The sequence below is a fragment of the Thunnus thynnus genome, chromosome 16 (genome assembly GCF_963924715.1).
Source record: "Thunnus thynnus chromosome 16, fThuThy2.1, whole genome shotgun sequence".
NCBI classification, from domain to species: domain Eukaryota; kingdom Metazoa; phylum Chordata; class Actinopteri; order Scombriformes; family Scombridae; genus Thunnus; species Thunnus thynnus.
In genome coordinates, this window is record NC_089532.1 from 978,453 (window position 1) to 999,540 (window position 21,088).

The window sequence follows — 21,088 nt, forward strand, 5'->3', positions numbered from 1 at the left end:
CTTGTGTGGACTTGGAACAGCAAAGTAAGTAAAAAAAGTGAGTCAGTAAAATGTATCTAATCACTCTCTGGGTGGATAATAGCTCCAGCTAAATACTCTATGAAGGGCCGCCAGGTTTGGTCAAAGACAGTACCAGAACCCACCAGTGAGAATCTAATCTTCTCAAGTTTGATATGAGATAGGACCTCCCTAAGCCAGCTATTATGTGAAGGGGGAAGCACGTGTTTCCATTTTAACAAAATAAGGGTTGAGAAAGCCAGCACGCGATGCTTTGTCACAGGGAGATTAGGTATTGTAAATGGGGGAGACCCAAACAGTGCAAGGTGCAAGGTTCAGGACTAAGATTCACCTTAAGCACCTTAGCAAGAGTGTCAAAAACTTGGTGCCAGAAGCTAGTGAGGGCCGGACAGGACCACAACATGTGCGCATGATTGGCAGGTGACTGCTTACATCTATTGCAACTGTCACTAGTGCCAGGGTAAATTTTCGCCAATCGAGCATTTGTGAAGTGCACTCTGAAAAGAACCTTGCGTTGTAACAAGCTGTGTCTGGCAAAAATGGAGGTTATATATGAAACATTTAAGTTGCTTATTCATGTCTCCTTGCCTAAGTAGTAGGCAGTTTTAGATCCTACCTGACATTGTTTACAGGGGACATTTATTTGTGTAACACCAACAGAGTAACATGTGCTGACGGTGTAAGAAGTCCGCTGTGAAGTTGGTTTACTCTCCTGCTGTGTTGGTGTCAATTAAAGAAGCTTTAGCTGCAGAGTGAGATCCGCGTTACATCCATATCAGACTCAACAGGGTTCATGACGTCTGCTGCTCGTCTCATTACTGGGACAAACAGGTACGAGCACACTGGCTCCCAGTTAGCCTTCGTATTGATTTTAAAATGTTATTACTTACCTTTAAGGCATTAAACGGCCTTGCTCCCAGTTACATATCTGCACTACTGAACTGGTATGTGCCCCCTCGACCTGTTGGTCATTCTCAGGTCAGAGCCTCCGACTCTCTGGAACTCAGAACTTTTTTCTTTGTGAAAGCTTTTGGAAATGTTTTAATTATTGTTTTTACACCTATTAATTGATGTTATTTTATCTTATTTTTTTATCATTATTTTACTCTTGTGCATTAATTTGTCCTATTATTACTATTATTGTGCATCTTCTATTGTTACTATGTACTTCTGCCTTTACCTCTTTGTTCCTCTTTGCTTATTTTATCTGCCTTGTTGGTTTTACTTTCCTTTGTAAAGCACTTTGTAACATTGTTAAGAAAAGTTCTATATAAATAAAATTTATTATTATCATTATTATTATTATTATGAAGTCTGATAGTGGAGAGAAGCTGGTCTGTCTTCATCAGAGGAAGAGGAGAAATCAATACGAGGAGCAGAGAGATGGAACATTTATTTAAATGTGTGTTTGTTATCATGCATGTTTCATTATGTAGTTCAGTGAAAAATAAATAATAATTATAAAGTGAACAGGAAAAGTCGATGAATATGGAGGAAAAAGGAAGAAGTAAAGAATAAACAAGAAAGAGAATGAGGAGGAATAACCAAAAAAAGAGGAAGAGGAGGATAAAGGGAGGAAAGCAGAAGAAAGAAGAGATAGTAAAGAAGCAGAGGAAGAATAAAACAGGGGAGGACGAAGTTTGAGGAGATGAAAAGAAGAGCTGAGGGAGGAAGAAAAGAGTGAGGATAAAGAGAAAAGAATGAAGCGAAGAAGATTCTGAGGAGAGTTAAAGGGAAGAAGAAGACAAAGAAAGAAAAGAATGAAGAAGAATGAAAGAGAAATATGAGAAAGAGAAGAAGAGACGGAGGACGGAGGGAAGAGGAGGACATGTGAAGGTGAATCTCAGTCAGTTCATCCATCAGCTCACAGATGGAGTCATTTAACAAGAACATCTTCACACTGATGATTCTCACACTGAGTTTTGTCCCAGCTGAGCTGCCGTACCTGCTGCACACCGTCCTCCTGTGGACACTTTCAGCTGCGAACATGGTCTTCTTCATGGACTGAGAAACAAATCATTATCTTCTGCTGCCAGTCTAAAGCCATTTATACACATCTCAGAGTCTCTGAATAGCTTCATATACTGTTAGTGTGTGTGTGTGTGTGTGTGTGTGTGTGAGTGTGTGTGTGTGTGAGTGTGTGTGTATTGCATGTTTTCTTTCTTCCTGCATGATGAATTAAGACTCACCTGTAAACATTTTACTATAAAATGCAACTTATTTGAGATCAGCAACACAACTGATGAGTGACGTCTGTGTTCATGATGAAACTGAGCTTTAACAGCCTCATAAACAATAAATAACAACAAACATTTACTTAAAGTCAATTAGACTCATGTTTTTACTCAGGACAGACCTGCCGCTGACCTTCTGTGACTTTATAGACATCAAGAGTGAAAACTAGAGTGTAGAGAGTTTATTAAAGTATCATAACCAATAAACAGTGATGGAGGAAGTACTCAGATCCTTTACTGCAGTAAAAGTACTAATACAGCAATATAAAAATACTCCAATACACGTAAAAGTCCTGCATGAAAAATCCTCCTACAGTAAAAGTACATAAGTATTATGAGCTTGATGTAGTTAAAATGTGTAAATACTCAAGTTAATCGCTGTTAATAAGATCATTGATCATTTTAATAATATCACTGGTACATAGGGCTGCATTTCATCCTTTTTGTACTCAGATCTAGAAAAAAAAATGACTATTTGTATGATTATTCACTATCAGATATCACACTAACTGCGGAGATTTTCTAGGAATTCAGTTTTAATTTGCACTACAACTGGATGGAAACTTATCTCACTAAGATGTGTCTGTAAGCACCTGTTTTATTTGCATTTTTGACAATTTTACATAGTGGCCAAACCATGTAATTACAACTTCCTGTCCGTCATGTGATGCATACTGAAAAGCATTTTTCTCCACACACAATCATGTGAAAAAGAGCGGCTGTAAAACGGTGAATAAACGAGTGAAATGATTTGTGTTATTATCAGAATTTGATACATTCAGTCCTAAAACATTTGAAAAGTCTAGAAGAGCTGCAAGATTAAATTATTTTATCTTGTTTAAGTGAATGAGGAGCCAACAGGAAGTCAGCCAGCTCTACTGAGCATGCTCTATGGGCCCAACAATCAGGAAGCGTGAGCGACATTCAGCAGGAAGCTTCATGCTAAGCCTCCAGGAACAGTGTTGAGCTTTGAAGCCAATTTGGCATAGTGGCCAAACAGTGTAACTACAACATCATGTGACGCTATTGGGCCCAAAAAGACTTTTCCCCATAGACTTATATAGTGAATGAGACGTCTGTAAATCATCAGATAAATTGTTTTGAGTGTCACAACCGTGCTGAATGACTCGTTTCACTATCAGAATTTGATCCATTCGGTCTGATCACATTTCAAAAGTCTAGAAGAGTCGCACGATTGTGTCATTTTATCCTCACTCAAGTTAGCAGGAGGACTAAACTGGAAGTTAGCCGTCTCAGCCGGCGCAAGTCTCTAGTGAGCATGCTCCATGGGTGCATTGAGCCCACAGAGCATGTGCAGTATGTTTTCAGGAAGTGGCTTTTTTGGCTTCATGCGCCACCGAGCAACTTTCATAGAAATGAGCAGCATCGTCTTTGAGTCACCGTTAATACATCGTTAATACATCCATGTAGACGCGCCGAAAATTCAGGAAAATTTTGAAATATCGCAAAAGAGTTTTTACGCTTGATGACGCACATGAATCATGTGACTTAAACGTCCCTGAAGAGCTGAAAACATCAGATCTGTGTGGAGCGATGATGAGGAGACTGTAACCTTCCTCACATTTCCATCATGTTCTTGATCGTCTGAGCTTTGACCGTCGCTCTTTTAGTGACGTCATCTCGTTGTTTTCTCTTCTTCTGCAACAGTTTAACGGCACTGACTGGAGAATTAGCGCCACCTGCTGTTTATCTGCTAATATTCACACAACAGCAGTGGATGGAAACAAATGTAAATTTGAATTTTCTTTCGCTGAAATTCTAGAAATTTGGTTAAAGTTTGGATGGAAACTTTGCCACAGAAAGCAGAAGTTGTGTCGAGTCAAATATTTTTATCAGCAGATTTTTGATTTCTTATTTAATTTCCACATATTTGAATGTTTGATGATGAGGACAGTTTATGGATGAGAGGTAGAGAGAGACGTTTTCTCTCTTTCCCTCCACCATCCCTCTCTCTCCATCTCTCTCTGTTCCCGCCTCACGCAGGAGTCCCGGGAAAAAAAAAGGAGCACCACACACGTGCGCAGTGAGGGCTCGCGCCGTGATTCCAGCGCGCGTGCCGCCTGCAGGCTCCTCGTGTCTCCGGAGGTTGTTTTTTTTTTCTTCTACATTCACGGTCAGAGACCAGCGGCTCGTGATGTTTCGCGCGGCAGATTCCGCCAAACGTCAAACGACCTGCAGCTGAGACCGGAAACAACCCATATTTCCGCCAAAATAAAAGTTTACCTGAAAACTATTTGAATAGTGTTATATAAATAATGGATAATGACGTCACAGCTAGCATCAGAGATCTGGTGCGAGCTAATGTTTCAATTTATTGGTAAAATGTTGTGAAATTAAAGTAAATGTCTCAATAAGTTAAGTAACATTTTGTACATATTGTGTTTTTTCCCTTTAAGTCGCATTTTTTTATGAGTCTTACTTACTTATTGGTTATGTTACAGGATTTTCAAAACGTCCATACCTACTTCCTTCCCCCAACCCCTAAATAAATTGAATAAAAAGAAAAAGAAAATGAAAAAAACAATGAATCATAATACAACCAAAATGTAAACAAGGAAAATATCATATCAAATCAAATCAAGTTTATTTTTAAAGCACATACAGAGTTGACCAAAGTGCTGTACAGTAATATAACATAAATAAAATAAAATAACATAACATGGTGACAGCAAGAAAGCAGTGGAGAAAACATGATACTATCCCATAAGCATACACAAAAAAATAAGTAAGTAAAGGAACATATGAAATTACCAGAAGAGAAAAAAGTGAAACATAAAACCTCAATGACACTGAAAGGCCTGAGAAAACATGTGGGTCTTAAGTTTACCCACGTGTGTCTACAGAGGGGAATAATGGTGAACTGTTCCAAAGCTTTGCTTCTGAAAATGCACGATCGGCGTTACCCCTCAGCCTCGATCGAGGGACAGTCAGGAACAGCTGGTCTGAGGATCTGAGAGATCTGGGAATGGAAAGGGGGCAGAAGAGTTCAGAGATGTACAGGGGCGCCAGGCCGTGTAAAGCTTTAAAAACAAATAATAGAGCCTTAGACTCAGTCTTATACTTGACCAGTAGCCAATGGAGGGATGCCAGTACAGGTGTGATGCTGTCTCTCTTCCTGCTACCAGTTAGTAGTCAAACAGCAGTATTCTGCACCAGCTGTCAGCCAGACAAGGATGACTGGCTAATACCCAAATAAAGAGCATTGCAGTAATCCAGCTGAGAGGAAATTAAGGCATTTGTGATGATCTTCAGGTCATTAAATGAGAGGAACAGTTTGAGTTTGGCGATATTTCTTAGTTGGAAAAAGCAGCCTTTCACAACAGTGTTCATTTGTTTGTCAAATTTTAAAGCTGGATGGAAAATGACAGATTTCTGGCATGAGCAGAACACGCTCTGTATGCTCCGCATCCTCTGTTAATATCACGACCTATTAGATTTATCCTGACCACTTGGGGTGTCCCGACCCAGAGGTTGGAAACCATAGTTCTACATTTTTTCGTGTGAGTCTGAAATAGCATAAGTTGTTTTTTACTTATTGTTTAGCTGAAGGTCAATTCCTACTTTTGGTGGACAATAAAGTTGTTTTGATTTGATTTAAACGACTGATACATTTTACTCCACACGAAAGGTTTTAATACCTTTAATATAATAATACTGTTCATATTCTGACCCGTCACAGGTTCTCTTCCATATTTCTGAACTAGAAATCATTCATGAAAACCTCATTAGTCATTAATAAATGTGTGATGAATCCTTAATGAGAGAGTGTATTCTTTAGTTTTTACACTTTTTGTTTATGGAGAAAAAACCTTTACAATCATATCTGTATCATCTATATGATGTTCTATGTTTCATAAAACAGAACATAACCAGTTTCAGTTAATTATATTAAATGTGATGAATACATTGTTTTTGAATGGTGATTTTTGATTTTTTAAATAAATATGGGTCAAACACTCTCTACAAAAATGTGATTCAGCTGTACAAAAATGTTTTCAAAAATTTGAAATATTTCCATTTTTGTATATTATGGGTCACATTAGGAGAGGTCATAAAACTTCAGGCTAAAAGCAAACTGTTTAGGCTGTTTTTACCGCTCTCAGCTGGGTCAGATTTGACCCTGAACAGCATGTGAGGGTCAAATGGTTTCAAAGGTTTAAATCTGGTATATTTGGTCACCGAGTTTTATTCTGAAAATATCATCCCGGAAGCCGCGTCGCTCGCCACTCTGTCCGACTTTACCGCTCGGTTCGCTCGGTTCGCTCGGTGACGTCTCTCACCGGTAAAATCCACTGACGAGTCGACCGGACTGACCGCTTCTCCGTCTTCTTCGCCGGAGCTCAGAGCGGCATCACGGCATCACGGAGCCCGACTCTCCTCCTCCCCTCCCCGGCCTGACAGGCCGCGACGAGCCGCTGAGAGCAAGGACCGGACACGGAGCGGGCACCGCTTCTCCTCGGGAGGATGATGGATGTAACTCCGGTACCGACCCGCGGACAAGGAGCCCGGTGGACTCGGCGGAAGGGCAGCGGGGACTTCTGAGCATCCTACCGGCCGGAGGATACTGACGTAGCCTACTGACGTTTTTTTCTTGAATTTTAATCTTTTTTCTACAATGTCACCATCAAGGAGACGCGGCTGAGGCACCTGCTCTTCCTCCCGGATCCCCGCTGGACGTCAACTGTTTCTGGAGGCTTCAGCTAACGTTAGCTCCGGTATGAGCAGAACCGGACCTTCCCGTCACATCTGACCGGGGTGTGTGGGGGTGGTGGCGGGCTGCTGGCGGGGAAACGTTCGGATTTTTGGATGAGAACCGGTCACCGGGCCGGATTCCGTGCGGAGGGACGCCGGCCGGAGCGGAGGAGGAGGAGGGAGAAGGAGGAGCATCAGCAGCGGCAGCAGCAGCTGCGGGGAGCCGAACTGACAACCTCATCCCCGGGGGGAGAGAAGCAGCGAGGCGGCCAGAGGAGGATGTGAAGATGGGTTCAGTTTTCGGTCTCCTGTGGCTGTTTACCGGCTTCCTGCAGGGCGTGCACGGCCAGGGCGTGTACGGTAAGGACACCATCCACATATAATTAATATGTCGGGAATTTACATTAATGATGTTACATATGACGTGATTTCAACAGCACGAGCCGCGTTTAACCCGGAAAACCAAACACACTAACTTGACCTTGTGAGGGATTTAGCGCGGAGGCTAAATGTGTGTATGTGTGCGTGTATATATGTATATGTGTTTGTGTGTGTGTGTGTGTGTCCTGCTCATTCAGTCATATTAGATTCATGCCTGGCCTAAAGGCACAACAGGTAGCACACACACACACACACACACACACACACACAGACACACACACACACACACACACACAGTGACAGTGTGTGTGTGTGTGTGTGTGTGTGTGTGTGTGTGTAGGAATATTTCTATAATGAAATGACTCCTTATATTCATCATTATTCAGTATGACCGGTGTCATGCCTCCATGATGCTCCTGGTGTTTCCTGTGTGCAGCCTCAGTGTCCTGCAGGTCTGTGCAGAGTCTCTGTGGGACTCAGTAGATGGTGACATGATGTTACCGCTGGTATTTTATTTTTATCCACTCTGACATCACTGGAGTATTCAGGCCCCTGGGGGGGACTTGAAGTGAGCCCCGAGTGACCTTATAACATTTTCTGCTCTTTGTGTGTTATTATTATTATTTATTACTATTATAATACAGCTTTATTCTTGTATTCACTCTGACTGGATGTCCTGTGGGCTCCTTATGTAAGTTTGGAGTGAATGTTCTGGTCTACTTAATTATTATAATGGGATATTTCTACAGTCACTTATAATGTGACTATCATATTTTTGCTTTGACACAAAAACCAACAACTCAATATCCACTTACTAGCTTCCCCCCCACCCCCAGCCCTCTCTTTCCCCTGAGCTTTCAGCTGCATCTTGTGGTCTTCATCAGCAGTTGGAGTTTGCTCAGGTTGTCATCACATCATCATCATCGCTCGACCGGATTCCCACACCTCGCTCACGTGATGACAACTGACTCCATCTGCTCATGAAGACAGTAAGATGTGGTTGAAAGCTCAGGAGAAAAAAAAAGCTCGTAAGTGGACCTTGAGCTAAGATTTTTTGCATCTCATGTGACTCACAGTGTGAATGTGACACTCACGATATTATATTTACTATTTGCTTTGTAGATTTTATTGTGACTTTAAATAATCTTGGTATTATTTATATTTTCCAATAAATCTAATCTTATAATGATGTTCCAACTAGTCGCTAACGGTGGTTTTTATTGATCATGCCTGTAACGATTAGTTGATTGAAAGAAAATTAATCTGCAACATTTTGATAATTTATTCGTCATTTCAGTCATTTTTCAAGCAAATATACCAAAGGTTTGCTGGTTCTACATTATGTCATCATATATGATATAATTTATGATATTATCAGATATGATAGTAAATGAAATATTTTTTGGTTTTTGGACTGTTGCTATTTAATAAAACTACTTTGGGCTCTGGGAAGCTGTGATGGATGTTTTTCACATCTTTTAGGCCGATTAATTGATAATGAAAGTATGAAAATATATATTTCATTATTATTATCACCATGATGTAGATCTTTATAATATTTTTATGATATTCTTCAGGAGTTTGTAACCTCCTTCTTTTTAAAATCTTATCCAACAATATTCTGATAATAGTCGAGTTTACTGAGTCTCTCTATGGACTGAATTATTCCCATAATGCTTCTTATCGCCTGTGATACTGCATCTCTACAGCATGTTAATCTGCTTCTCAGCACTGACCTTATACTAAATGTTTATCTGCAGTATTTTTCAGTGTTTCTGTGTCTCTTGATATTCCTGTAATATCAGATAAAGAAGCATCTGTGACCTCACACAGCTCTCATCTTTCTTTATGGTGGTTTTTACTGTAATGTTCCTGTAATATTTGCAGCGAGGCCTTCGATTAAAGTGTGTTTAGTGTCGTTGGGAGATGTGTGGTAGAGTTCACTTTGCTTGCTGCATTAAAGCATCAGTCAGACAGTCAGTCAGACAGTAAAGAGGCTGCAGGCTGATTCTTCCACATCTCAGGAAACATTTTGGAAGATTATTTTTTTGTATTTGCTGTGTTTCCAGCTGCAGGACGGATACATGAAGGATAAACAGGAGGCAGTAACGCTGCGGGTGTTACAGTAATGTGACAGTACAGCAGATACAGACGCTCCGCTACAGTCGTTCTCTGTCACTTTGGTACATTTCTCAAATCATCCTCGACTGTAATATGAAGCGTTGCAGTAATTATACAGTATCACAGTACGGCGATGAAACGTTGGAACGATTGAGGACATGATTTTTCTCCCAACATTCGGCCGCCCTTTGTCATCGGCCTCCTCTACCTCTTCCTCTGTTTTTGCCTCCCTACCCTTCACCACGCAGCCTTCCTCCTCCTCCTCCTCCTCCTCCTCCTCCTCCTCCCCCTCCTCTTCTTCTTCTTCCCAGCTGTGACCCTGTTTATTTCCTTGTTGTTCTTCCGCTGTCAGATATTGTTGTGCTCTGAGCTATTTTAGAGACCTGGTTGGTCATTGGTTGATGTCAAGATTCACCTGAGAGCAGTTCATCATTTCATTTCATTTATAAAAAAAACAGATCAGGACAACTGCTTCAACCATCCTGCATGTGATGACTTATGTAATGAACTAATGCCGAGAGACTGTTCAACAGAGAACCAGTATAATACGTTTTGATCAACATGACAGAAGCAATTGATGATGTAGGAAACAGCAGACAACTGTACATAATCATTTGCATGAATGTGTCAAAGCAATTTGTTCAAAAGAATGATAAATAGCTTTCATGATGTGACTGGATGATGTGGAGGTTGAACAATTCTGATCTGAGAAATGTAGCAAAGCGATAAACTGTAATACAGCCAGAGGTATTAAAGGGACAGTTACCAGAAACGGTGCAGGACTTCTCTGGTCCCTGCTGGGTCTATGTTCCGCCCGGGTCTCGGGGCATGAGAGCGCAACATAAAGACAAAGATGCGGAGGGCAAAAAAGAAGCAAGTTATTGCTACCACAAATAAGCAGTATGACAAAAAATGTGACAAGACTGAGTTCCTCCTGGAATGACTTAATGAAACTGAGCTTCAGGGTGAATCAAGGCCAAAATAATTAACAAAAACCAACTATTTAACCCAAAACTACTCCTAACTAATCCCGAATCAAACAAAAGACATTTTCTAAACCTAACTCCTCCCGACTGCTTCAAGAGTTTAGTGGTCGACCACAGGTAACAGCTAATGGGGATCCAAATAAATAAACAGCAGTATATGTAGAGCATCATTAAGGTAAACAAACAAACAAACAACGTGAATATATAAAATATTACAATTAATATGACAGACAGTCTGCATCACATTCAATGTCATTATCATTAAAGCTGTTTTGTATTTTGGAGCAAAATGATAATAAATGAATGAATAATGAATTTAGTTTTAATTTGGCAGAATAATAATTTAAAAAAAATACCATTTTGAATAATTTGTTTTAATTTGATTTAATGATTTTGGCAGCTGTAGACTTCCATACACATCCTGCCATTCATTTACTATCATTACCACTCGTTTCTCTCTGTGTGTGTGTGTGTGTGTGTGTGTGTGTGTGTGTGTTTTCCTCTGTGACGTCAGCGCACACACTCAGATTATCTGTAATCTTATATGTCACAGATTAGAGGGAGTGGAGGCGTATTACATCACACACAGCGTTACTTACATTCAGGCAGTTTAGAGCGCTGACGTCTCTGCGGTGGAAACTCCCTGATTTTTATACATAAATCCTCTTCCTGTTGGGGAAACGGCTTCTGTCAGCCGCCGAGAGACGGCCGAGGGAGGAAGGGAGGAAGGGAGGAAGGGAGGAGGGGAGGGGATTAGGATGCAACATCTGTGTGTTTGTTTTACATTCAGATGATCTAGTAAATGGAGGCTTTAGGGGGACAAAGTTGTTGCATTTACTGTCCTGTTAACATGATTTTCTGTGTGATTCTGAAAGCGAAGGTTTTGTGACGAGAGCTGCAGATGACGATTATTATCACGATTAATCTATTAGAAAATGGTGAAAAATGTTGATCAGTGTTTCCCAAAGTCCGAGATGACGTCCTCATATGTCTTTGTGTTTCCGTTAAAAAAACGTCCGTCACAGTTTCCCAGAAGCATCTTGAGGCAAAGATGATCATAGAAGTTGACATTTGGAGTAAAGAAGGAGAAGAAGAAGTGAAATCCTGCTACTATAGTTTGTTTACGTAGCCTCCGGAGCCGGAGGAAGCTTCCTGAAAGCTGACCAATCAGAACAGAGTGTCTCATCAGGAGGCGGGGCCTTAAAGAGACAGGAGCCTGTTTCAGACAGAGGCTGAACTGAGGGGCTGCATAAAGGACCAGTAGAAGATCAATAAGGAGTTTTTATTCCAGTAGAGCCCCAGAATATAAATATAGAGGCTGGAGATGTGCAGAATATGTGTTTGTATTAAATTTTCCTGATTTACATGTTGTATCTTATTTTCTTGTTTTTCATGTCGTCGTCTTTCTAGAAATAGAAATACTGATTTAAAATGTAAAAGTGCATGAAAGAGCTGCAGCACACATGCAGCTGCGGCCTGTAGTTCGTCTGTGTTGCTGTTGTTGTTGTTGTTGTTGTTGTTGTTGTTGTTGTTGTTGTTGTTGTTGTGGACGCTGGCAGTCAGACGTGCTGATACTGATCTGATTTCACAGCCATACGGACGCTTTTTCTGCCTCATAAACTCTTTTCACCACGATTGAGGAGTTAAAGCTCATCTGGATGGAAAAGGTCAAACACAAACACGCCGTCTGCTGCTTCTCACTCAGACTACGCCGACACGTCACGGCAGCAGCCTGCGGCGGCCTGCGGCGGCGCCCCCTGCAGGCGGCTCCGCTCATTACAGACCTGATGACTAGTCCGTGCAACACTCAGCGCGGTGCAGTCAGGAGAACTTAAATACACGATCGTGTGTCGCGATGCAGTCGGCAGGTGTGTCTCAACCCAAACTTTTCTCCTACATTCAAATCCAAGTAGAGCTGAGAGGCTGCAACCAGAAAATATTTGGCATTTTTACTTAAAAAATGACTAAATTGATAATTTGATTAATAAAATAGTTGCTTATACTTTTTCTATCAATAGACTCATAGATTAATCAACAAGTTGTTGCAGTTCTAGTCACTCTGCTTTGTCCTCCGCTTCCATCATCTCACTCATTTTGAAAAAGCAACGGCCAATGAGGGAACTCCAACCAGTGGTGTAACTTCATCACTCAGTCAGTCAGCTGTGGTTACGGGGCTGGTTTAGAAATGGATCTAAAATTGCTGAAATCCTTTGAGTTGATCCTGAGTTTCTGCAGCAGAGGTTGAAATTATTGAGAATTATTTCAATAAGTTTTCAACTGTTCGCTGGAGCTCTTTGTGGTGGAACCATCACTGCTTCAACACTGTTAGTATGATTTTTATCTGACCCTATGTATTTCACTGATTTTGGGTGTTGGACATGTGACATAAACAATCCAGAGTCTGCATGTCCCCTTAGGTAATATGGTATAGCCCTTCAGGGGGACCTTAGAGATACAAACGATGGATCCATGGCTCAAGTTTGGGACTGTTCCAGATGTGGTTTGTTGTGACACATAATATGTTGTGAGGTAGCTGTCAATTACATGATGGATGGCGTACTTGTACTTTACTTGAGTATTTCCATGTGATGCTACTTTCTACATTTCAGAGGGAAATATTGTACTTTCTACTCCACTACATTTATTTGACAGCTTTAGTTACTTTTCAGATGAAGATTTGACACAATGGATAATATAACAAGCTTTTAAAATACAACACATTGTTAAAGATGAAACCAGTGGTTTCCAACATTTTTTGTCTTTTGACGTCTTACAAAAAGCAGTGTGTAGTCGGGGTCACATTTCACATGTCTATGAGTTGTTAACAGCTCCACCAAATAGTGATTTTTCCCTCTAAACTTCTCACATGCTTTCATTTCAATAAATGTTCAAATGATCCAATATTTCAGCAAAAATCAAAGATTAGAGAAAAAGTCCAAAAACTGAAAACAGATTTGTGTATCAGAACTTTGTTTTTTCTTCTTTCCTCTCCCATTAATCATCTCACCACCCCTCAGATTTATCTGCTGACCCTTTGGAGGGGCCCGACCCCTAGGTTGGGAACCACTGGACTAAACTAGCTAACTGTATATAAAGTAGTGTAAACTAGCTCCACCTCCAGCAGATACAACAGTAACATGCTGCTCTAACACTGATGCTTCACTATTAATAATCTAATGATGTCATATATAATAATATATCAGTCAGAGGGACCAAACCACTACTTTTACTGCAATACTTTAACTACATCAAGCTCATAATACTTATGTACTTTTACTGCAATACTTTAACTACATCAAGCTCATAATACTTATGTACTTTTACTGCAATACTTTAACTACATCAAGCTCATAATACTTATGTACTTTTACTGCAGTAAAGTATCTGAGTACTTCTTCCATCACTGTTAGCATGGCGCTAACATCACTCTGTGTGTTGCTGGTTAATCTGCTCAAACAGCAGCATTCTGGGGCCATCTGTTACACACACACACACACACACACACACACACACACACACACACACACATACACATTTGACAGTATCTGCTGTGAGTGTGTGTGTGTGTGTGTGTGTGTGTGTGAGTTTTGATTGACAGCTCCTGGTGCAGCTCTGGCAGACAGTGGGGGTGGAACTGAAGGTGACAGGTAGCAGATGTGTCCGGATCACAGTGCTCAGTGCCGGGGCTGATGGGTACTTTACTGTTGGAGGAAGTGTGTGTGTGTGTGTGTGTGTGTGTGTGTGTGTGTGTGTGTGTGTGTGTGTGTGTTTTATCAGCATAAAATGTTTCCTTTTAGCTGAAAAAGCAAATTGAAAATGTGCGAGATGGACTCTGCAGGTATTTTCCGCTCCAGCGCGTTCCCAGGTGTATAACAGTAGTATGAAGCCTTTTGATGATGTCACTGATGATGTCACTTGAGTCAGCGTCGGTTAGGGTTGCGGAGTCGTGAGGTTAGCAGACCTCTCAGGTGTTAAAGTCTGCAGTGGCGCGTCTACACAGTTAATATCATGAGAAAATTACTATTTGACAAAAAAGTGTCCAAACGGTTTAAATTTTATACGGAGATGAAGAATTAACAGCCTGCTCGCCAGAATAAAACATTGAATATCTACGTTTCAACACGTGAAATACGTAACGTTAGCATCTCAACGTTTCTAAAGTGATGTAGTTCACATGTGATACGAGTTGATCTCTCCTGTATAGGAGGAGGAAGAGGAGGAAGAGGAGGAGGAAGAGGAGGAGGACGGTTAGTAAGTTTCACCTCGAAACCGAAACCGATGTCCGCTTCCTGTTTCAACCGACTAAAGTGGTGTTTTTAGTGAGACGTCGGGACATTTGCAGCCGTTTTTATTTTATTTTTAATTTTTATTTTAACTCAGATCATGATTTTTCCTCTAAACCGAACCCGACCTGAACCACAGCGTTCATCATCATTATTCAACAGGTAGAAAAGTTAATATGATACGTTTATATTCAACAACGTTTTGTTCTGGCGACTGGGTTGAAATAAAGGTTGGTGTTTTATTTTGTAGATCTGATACCTGAGCGTCTGATTCTGGATTGATTCTATTTTCAGCCTCCTGCTCCGGCACATGCTCCTTATTCCACTGAAATACAGTATGAAAGATAACTGGCAGATAAGATAAACGGTCTGCAGCCTTTTTATTTTAGTGTGGACTCTGTCTAAGCGTTTTATCATCAGCACATCTCCGCCTGCAGCTCCTGAACATCAGCTCACATACAAGTGATTTACTAAGTTTAGAAAGTCGATAGATGCTTTTACTTCTAAAAACCACATATGCGTCAGTGAGTTAGGAGTGATCTCCAGCTCTGAGACGTCGGATAAATACGGCTCAGATATCATCTCCTCCTGTATCCTCGGCGTCCTGCAGCGGCGGCGGCGTCCTCGGTGGGTGAACATGTGGCTGAGTTTTTATGTAAATCTGAAACACCAGAGGACGTTTCCTCTGTGGGATTACAGGCTGCACCTCGTACCTCCTCGCTTCACTGTCACAGCCGTAATCACAGTAAAGAACACCTACGGGCTGTTATTCCTGTATCAGCGTATAGCTGCTGGGCGGCTGCCAGGATCACTGCTGTTTGTTGTTGAGGATGACGAGGGGGGGGGGCGGCCAGCGCGCTCATAATCCTGAAGTTTGAGATAATCCGGTTCCTCCGGGCCGATGTGGGGAGGGGGGGGGGGATCCAGCTTCCTGTGAGAGGCGCGAAGCTCAGCGGGAATCTGGAGACGTTTCCTTCAGTTCAGATGAGTTTATGTGACTTTAAAAAGCAAAACAGCTTCTAATAATCAGGTCAGAGAGAAGAAGAGGAAGTGCAGATGTGCAGAGTTTTATATCGATATAAACTGAATATCTTCTGTCTTCATACGACTGTTTTTCACTGTTTTCAGAGATTTTATAGACCAAACGATTGATGGAGGACGTTTCTCTTCCTGCGTCTTCTTGGAACATCCTGCCGCCAAAGAGAAGCTTCTCCAGGCGTTTCCTCTTGGGGGGGAAACGTGCAGAGAAACCTGAGCAGAGTTTCTGATCCTTTTTATTTCTCCTGCCGGCCGAGCCGATCCAGAGGAAATGCAAACGGACAGGTTGATTAATTTCTGCAGCCGAGCGGTTACTGGGACAGAAAATGTGCTGTCACACAGGCTGGTAGACAAACAGAGATGTTCACGGGGGCCGTGAAGCGCCACTCCACTGTCTCCACTTCCTGTCCTTCAGCGAGCAGCAAAACAAACGCACCCAAACACTTGTGACAGAGGTCACGAGTTCAAACTGTCGGTTCATGAAGTCGTCTATAACTGATCTGAGATCAGGATTCAGGCTTTATCATCACTTTCCTTTGACTCGTCAGTCTGCTGCAGTTTATTTACATGCTGTTGTTGTTTTTAGGGTCGATCAGATCTTTGTAGAGAAAAGTCTGGAAATTTACAGGAAATATGACAAAATGTTGGACATTTTGACCTCAAAATGTTCATAAAAAATAAAACATTTTTTAGGGAAAGACGTCATTTTTAATGCAGTGAAAGTATTAAACACTGTCAGTTGTTTTACTCTGTTTCTGTAATCAGATTCCTCATTGAAATCATCATTTTGCTAATTTAACTAAAGTTGTATTTGAAGAGTTCAAACAGTCCAACAGAGAAGTTTGAAGAGAGAAACTCTGAGCTCCGTCCTACAAACAGCTGCTCTCATTAGTCCATTAATTGATTAGTTGATCGTCAGAAGATTAACTATTTTGATAATCGAGTGAAACATCTCAGAGTAACGTGGAGAAGCAGGAACGGACCCGAATGCAGAGTCGACAGAAAATCTTTAATCTTGCGGTGGTCAGAACAAAACAAATGATCCAACAAAGACTGAACAGAAAACCAGGAGTTAAAAAGTCACTGAACTAACGAGGAGACGAGGAGGAGGAACAGAAGCATCAATCAAACCCAGAATACAGAAACTTCAGCACACAGAACATTAAACTAACTCATAATACAAACGTCTAAACCAACATCATAACGAGCAAAACCAGAGAGGAAAGAAGAAGAAACTGCATAAAGAATCCTCCAACAGTAAAAGTACATAAGTATTATGAGCTTGATGTAGTTAAAGTATTGCAGTAAAAGTACATAAGTATTATGAGCTTGATGTAGTTAAAGTATTGCAGTAAAAGTACATAAGTATTATGAGCTTGATGTAGTTAAAGTATTGCAGTAAAAGTAGTGGTTTGGTCCCTCTGACTGATATATTATTATATATGACATCATTAGATTATTAATAGTGAAGCATCAGTGTTAGAGCAGCATGTTACTGTTGTAGCTGCTGGAGGTGGAGCTAGTTTACACTACTTTATATACAGTTAGCTAGTTTAGTCCAGTGGTTCCCAACCTAGGGGTCGGGCCCCTCCAAAGGGTCAGCAGATAAATCTGAGGGGTGGTGAGATGATTAATGGGAGAGGAAAGAAGAAAAAACAAAGTTCTGATACACAAATCTGTTTTCAGTTTTTGGACTTTTTCTCTAATCTTTGATTTTTGCTGAAATATTTATTGAAATGAAAGCATGTGAGAAGTTTAGAGGGAAAAATCACTATTTGGTGGAGCTGTTAACAACTCATAGACATGTGAAATGTGACCCCGACTACACACTGCTTTTTGTAAGACGTCAAAAGACAAAAAGGTTGGAAACCACTGGTTTCATCTTTAACAATGTGTTGTATTTTAAAAGCTTGTTATATTATCCATTGTGTCAAATCTTCATCTGAAACTCAAGTAAAGTACAAGTACCTCAAACTGTACTGAAGTGCAGTACTTGAGTAAATGTACTGAAAGATAAAGATAAAGATGGCCGCCGGTGAGCGGAGGACGTGTCTGTAATGACATGATGACTTTGTGTTTGGCTGTGATTCACATGGAGGCAGGACGTGTCCGTCCTCAGATATAGATCCAGTCAGTGTGTGTGTGTGTGTGTGTGAACATGATTAGTCATGTGAGCTGCAGAGGGAACTGTACGTCCTGCAGCAGAGACAGAAGAAGAGAAAATAACGAGCGTCCTGCGTGTTAAAAACTGTCTGAAACATGAGATTTAATCAGTCATAACGACCCGCAGGCTGCAGAATCATCCATTTCTCATCACGTTTTTATTGCTGAACATCGACTCCGCTGTGTCGTGTTGACGCTCACTGTGGGGATATTTACTGAGGAGGAGCTGTGGTTTCTATTCAGGCTCCAAACAGCTGAGATGTGATTCTCCTTATTTACTATAAAACACAGAGAGGTTTTGTGCTGATAAAATAGAAAAGCTGCGTGTTTGCGATGGTGTGAAATGTATTTGAAGGACGTATTTGACCTCTGCTGCAGGAGACCGAAACATCTGAGTAGAATCTGCTGCAGCTCGGTTTCATCACAGAGAAGAAGAGAGATCACAGCTTGGTCTCCATCATCACTGCAGTGGCCTCACTTATAAACCTGCATATAACTCTGTCATTTATTTAAAAGCATCTCACAGGTTTTTGCCAAGAAATATGTCCAAGAGATCCAGTAAAAGCAGATAAATGTTGAAAATAAAGTCGTCTTATGCCATTAAAATACAGGTTTTAATCTACCAAACTTTCTGCAGACGTGTCTTTACTGTGAGCTGATCTCTTATCAGCTGCTCTGACGACTAACTGAGAATCTGGAAAAAAAACAGGAAGTAGAAGTCGGAAGCTTCTGCTCCATGAAAATGAGTTTTACTTAATAAATCTCCATTAAATTCTCATGTTTCAGTCTCTGACCGACCAGGAACCGTTAAAGCCTGACTGCTATTAGCTTAAATTATTCTTTTATTCTGGTAAAAATGACAGAAATCATGGAGTTTGATAGCAGGTCATTCCTACTGGTTCAATGAGCACTCTGAGGTCAGACAGAAGCTACGTTCATGTTATACTTGGTCAGAATCAGACGCAGGTCAGCCGTAGACTATTAAAACCCCGTCAGTGAGTCACACCGCTGCTCTGGGTCACATGTTCCTTCATCATGAAGAGTTTGGTCACGTTAGTTTGTTTAGAAACGGCTCCAAAGACTAATAACAGCATCACGTCTTCAGTCTCTGGAGAGTAGTTCTGTGTCAAGAAGAACGATCGGCTGCTTTCACTCTCTCCGTATTGATCAGACTCTGATGCAGACATCAGTACAAAGTCAGAGGTTGATGATCTGCAGCACAACAAGCTGGTGAAGCTGTAAACAGAACCGCGTTCCTGCACATGCTCAGTAGCGTCTGCCGTACACAGAACTACTCTCCAGAGACTGAAAACGTGATGCTGTTATTAGTCTTTGGAGCCGTTTCTAAACTAACTAACGTGACCAAACTCTTCATGATGAAGGAACATGTGACCCAGTGCAGCGCTGTGACTCACTGACGGCTTTTTAATCAGATATATCAGCTTTGATACACACACGATACTCGTTAGGAGATCAGTTCATTGTTGGTTGAGATCTGTTGAAAAGAAGAAAAATATAGAAAATCAGGAGACATATCCTTTAAAGAAAGAAATAATAGTAAAATGATTTGTTTCCTCCGTCTCGTGCTTCAGATGGATGTTAATGGGACGCCTCTGTGTCGATGTGAGCAGGACCAGTAAAGAACATTAACAGGAGCAGATCAGCTGTGAGAGCTTAAAGAGCAGCTCAGATCAAAGAGTGAGGAAATGTTTAACGTGCAGCGATCTTCAGCGGCAGAAATCCCACCTTGGGGAGACTCATCTCTCCCAGTGTGAGGATTAAGGCCATGTTTGGAGAATAATGCAGAGTGTAACAGTGTGGTTATGTAAGCTGTCAGCCTGTAGAGCTCTGCAGGCTGATTCAGCCTCAATCCACCAGCAGCTGCAGCCCGCAACATGACGGAGGAGAGAGTCAGAGGTCCAACAAGTCCTCCGTCAGACACGAGAAAGACTTCTGTCATCTGCTGCCCATCAAAGCAAAGCTGTGGTCACGTTTTACTGCTGAGACTTTTTATTTTCAGTCATATTTTTGGTCATTTTAGCAGCTCGGCTCTGTGCTTTGGTTCAGACTGAAATATCTCAACAACTATCAGATGGATTGATATGAACTTTACCAGAGACATTCATGTTCCTCAGAGGATGAATCCTGCCGACTTTCATCAGCCTCTGATTTTTTCCTCGAGCGCCACCATGAGGTTGACTTTCATAGTTCAGAGTGAAATATCTCAGGTAGATTGTCATGAAAGCTTTATTGTGATCAATACTTGTGATTGGTATCAACAGTGATCAGTGCCTTGCTCTTCTCACCGAGCCTCAGAGGGATCTGAACCCCCGACCTGCTCAGTGTCACAGCCTCAAACACAGCGAGATCATTTTTAGCTGAAGCGTTATGAATGACAGTCACCTGTATCCGTGTCTTGTTGCTAGGCAACCCCGTCATCACGCAGCCAGCTGTTCGTCTCACTCGGCAGCGTAAACATGTTTTAGTTCAGTGATGATAAACGAGAAGAATTCATAATGAATAACAGATATTTAGCTGAATCTGCAGGTGTGAAGCTCCGCCTCCACGAGCCTTTTAGCTCATCTGATTGGAGGCTGAATGCTGCAGGTTAACTGACTCCACCTACCTGTTTTTTGTATTTTTGATTCAACTGTTTTTCTCTTCATTCATCCATTTATCTGCTAGTTGCTGATTCCTGCAGAAGAAAAAATGTTTTTACATCATATTTTATCACATTTTGTCAAATAATCTCCATTAAGAGTCTCGGCAGCTCCTGTTTGCAGTAACATGATGCACAGATGATTGCTGTGATACTGGAGAAAACTTAAAGTCCTGCGGTCATGAGGAACACCTTTGTTTCTACAGTCGTTTATTCATGATGGATTAGACAGACAGAGACATTAATATCTTCGGAAAGTCACACTGAATCTAAACATATGTGTTTCATGTCGGGCTGTAATCAACCAAATAAAATCTTGGTCGACTGAAATCATACATCATTTTTGCAGGGGGGGGGGGGGGGGGGATTAAACATTGTTGGATGTTACAGGTCAGAGTGAACTCATTTCTCTATTTCTCTTTTTAGCGTCTGCATGTTATGCTAACTCACTGTTGCTAACTTTGGAGCTAACAGCTTCACTTCTCCAGCAGT

The 21,088-nt window shown here is 41.3% G+C and overlaps 1 protein-coding gene across 1 annotated transcript in view; it reads left to right on the plus strand.

Moving 5' to 3' along the window:
• The first annotated feature begins 5,831 nt into the window (after positions 1–5,831).
• Positions 5,832–21,088, plus strand: part of mdga2a (MAM domain containing glycosylphosphatidylinositol anchor 2a) — a 132,439-nt gene continuing 117,182 nt past the window's right edge. Inside the window, exon 1 of the mRNA XM_067614269.1 lies at positions 5,832–7,325. Coding sequence (XP_067470370.1) covers positions 7,253–7,325 — 73 coding nt within the window. The 5' untranslated portion in view covers positions 5,832–7,252. The remainder of the gene's footprint in view (positions 7,326–21,088) is intronic.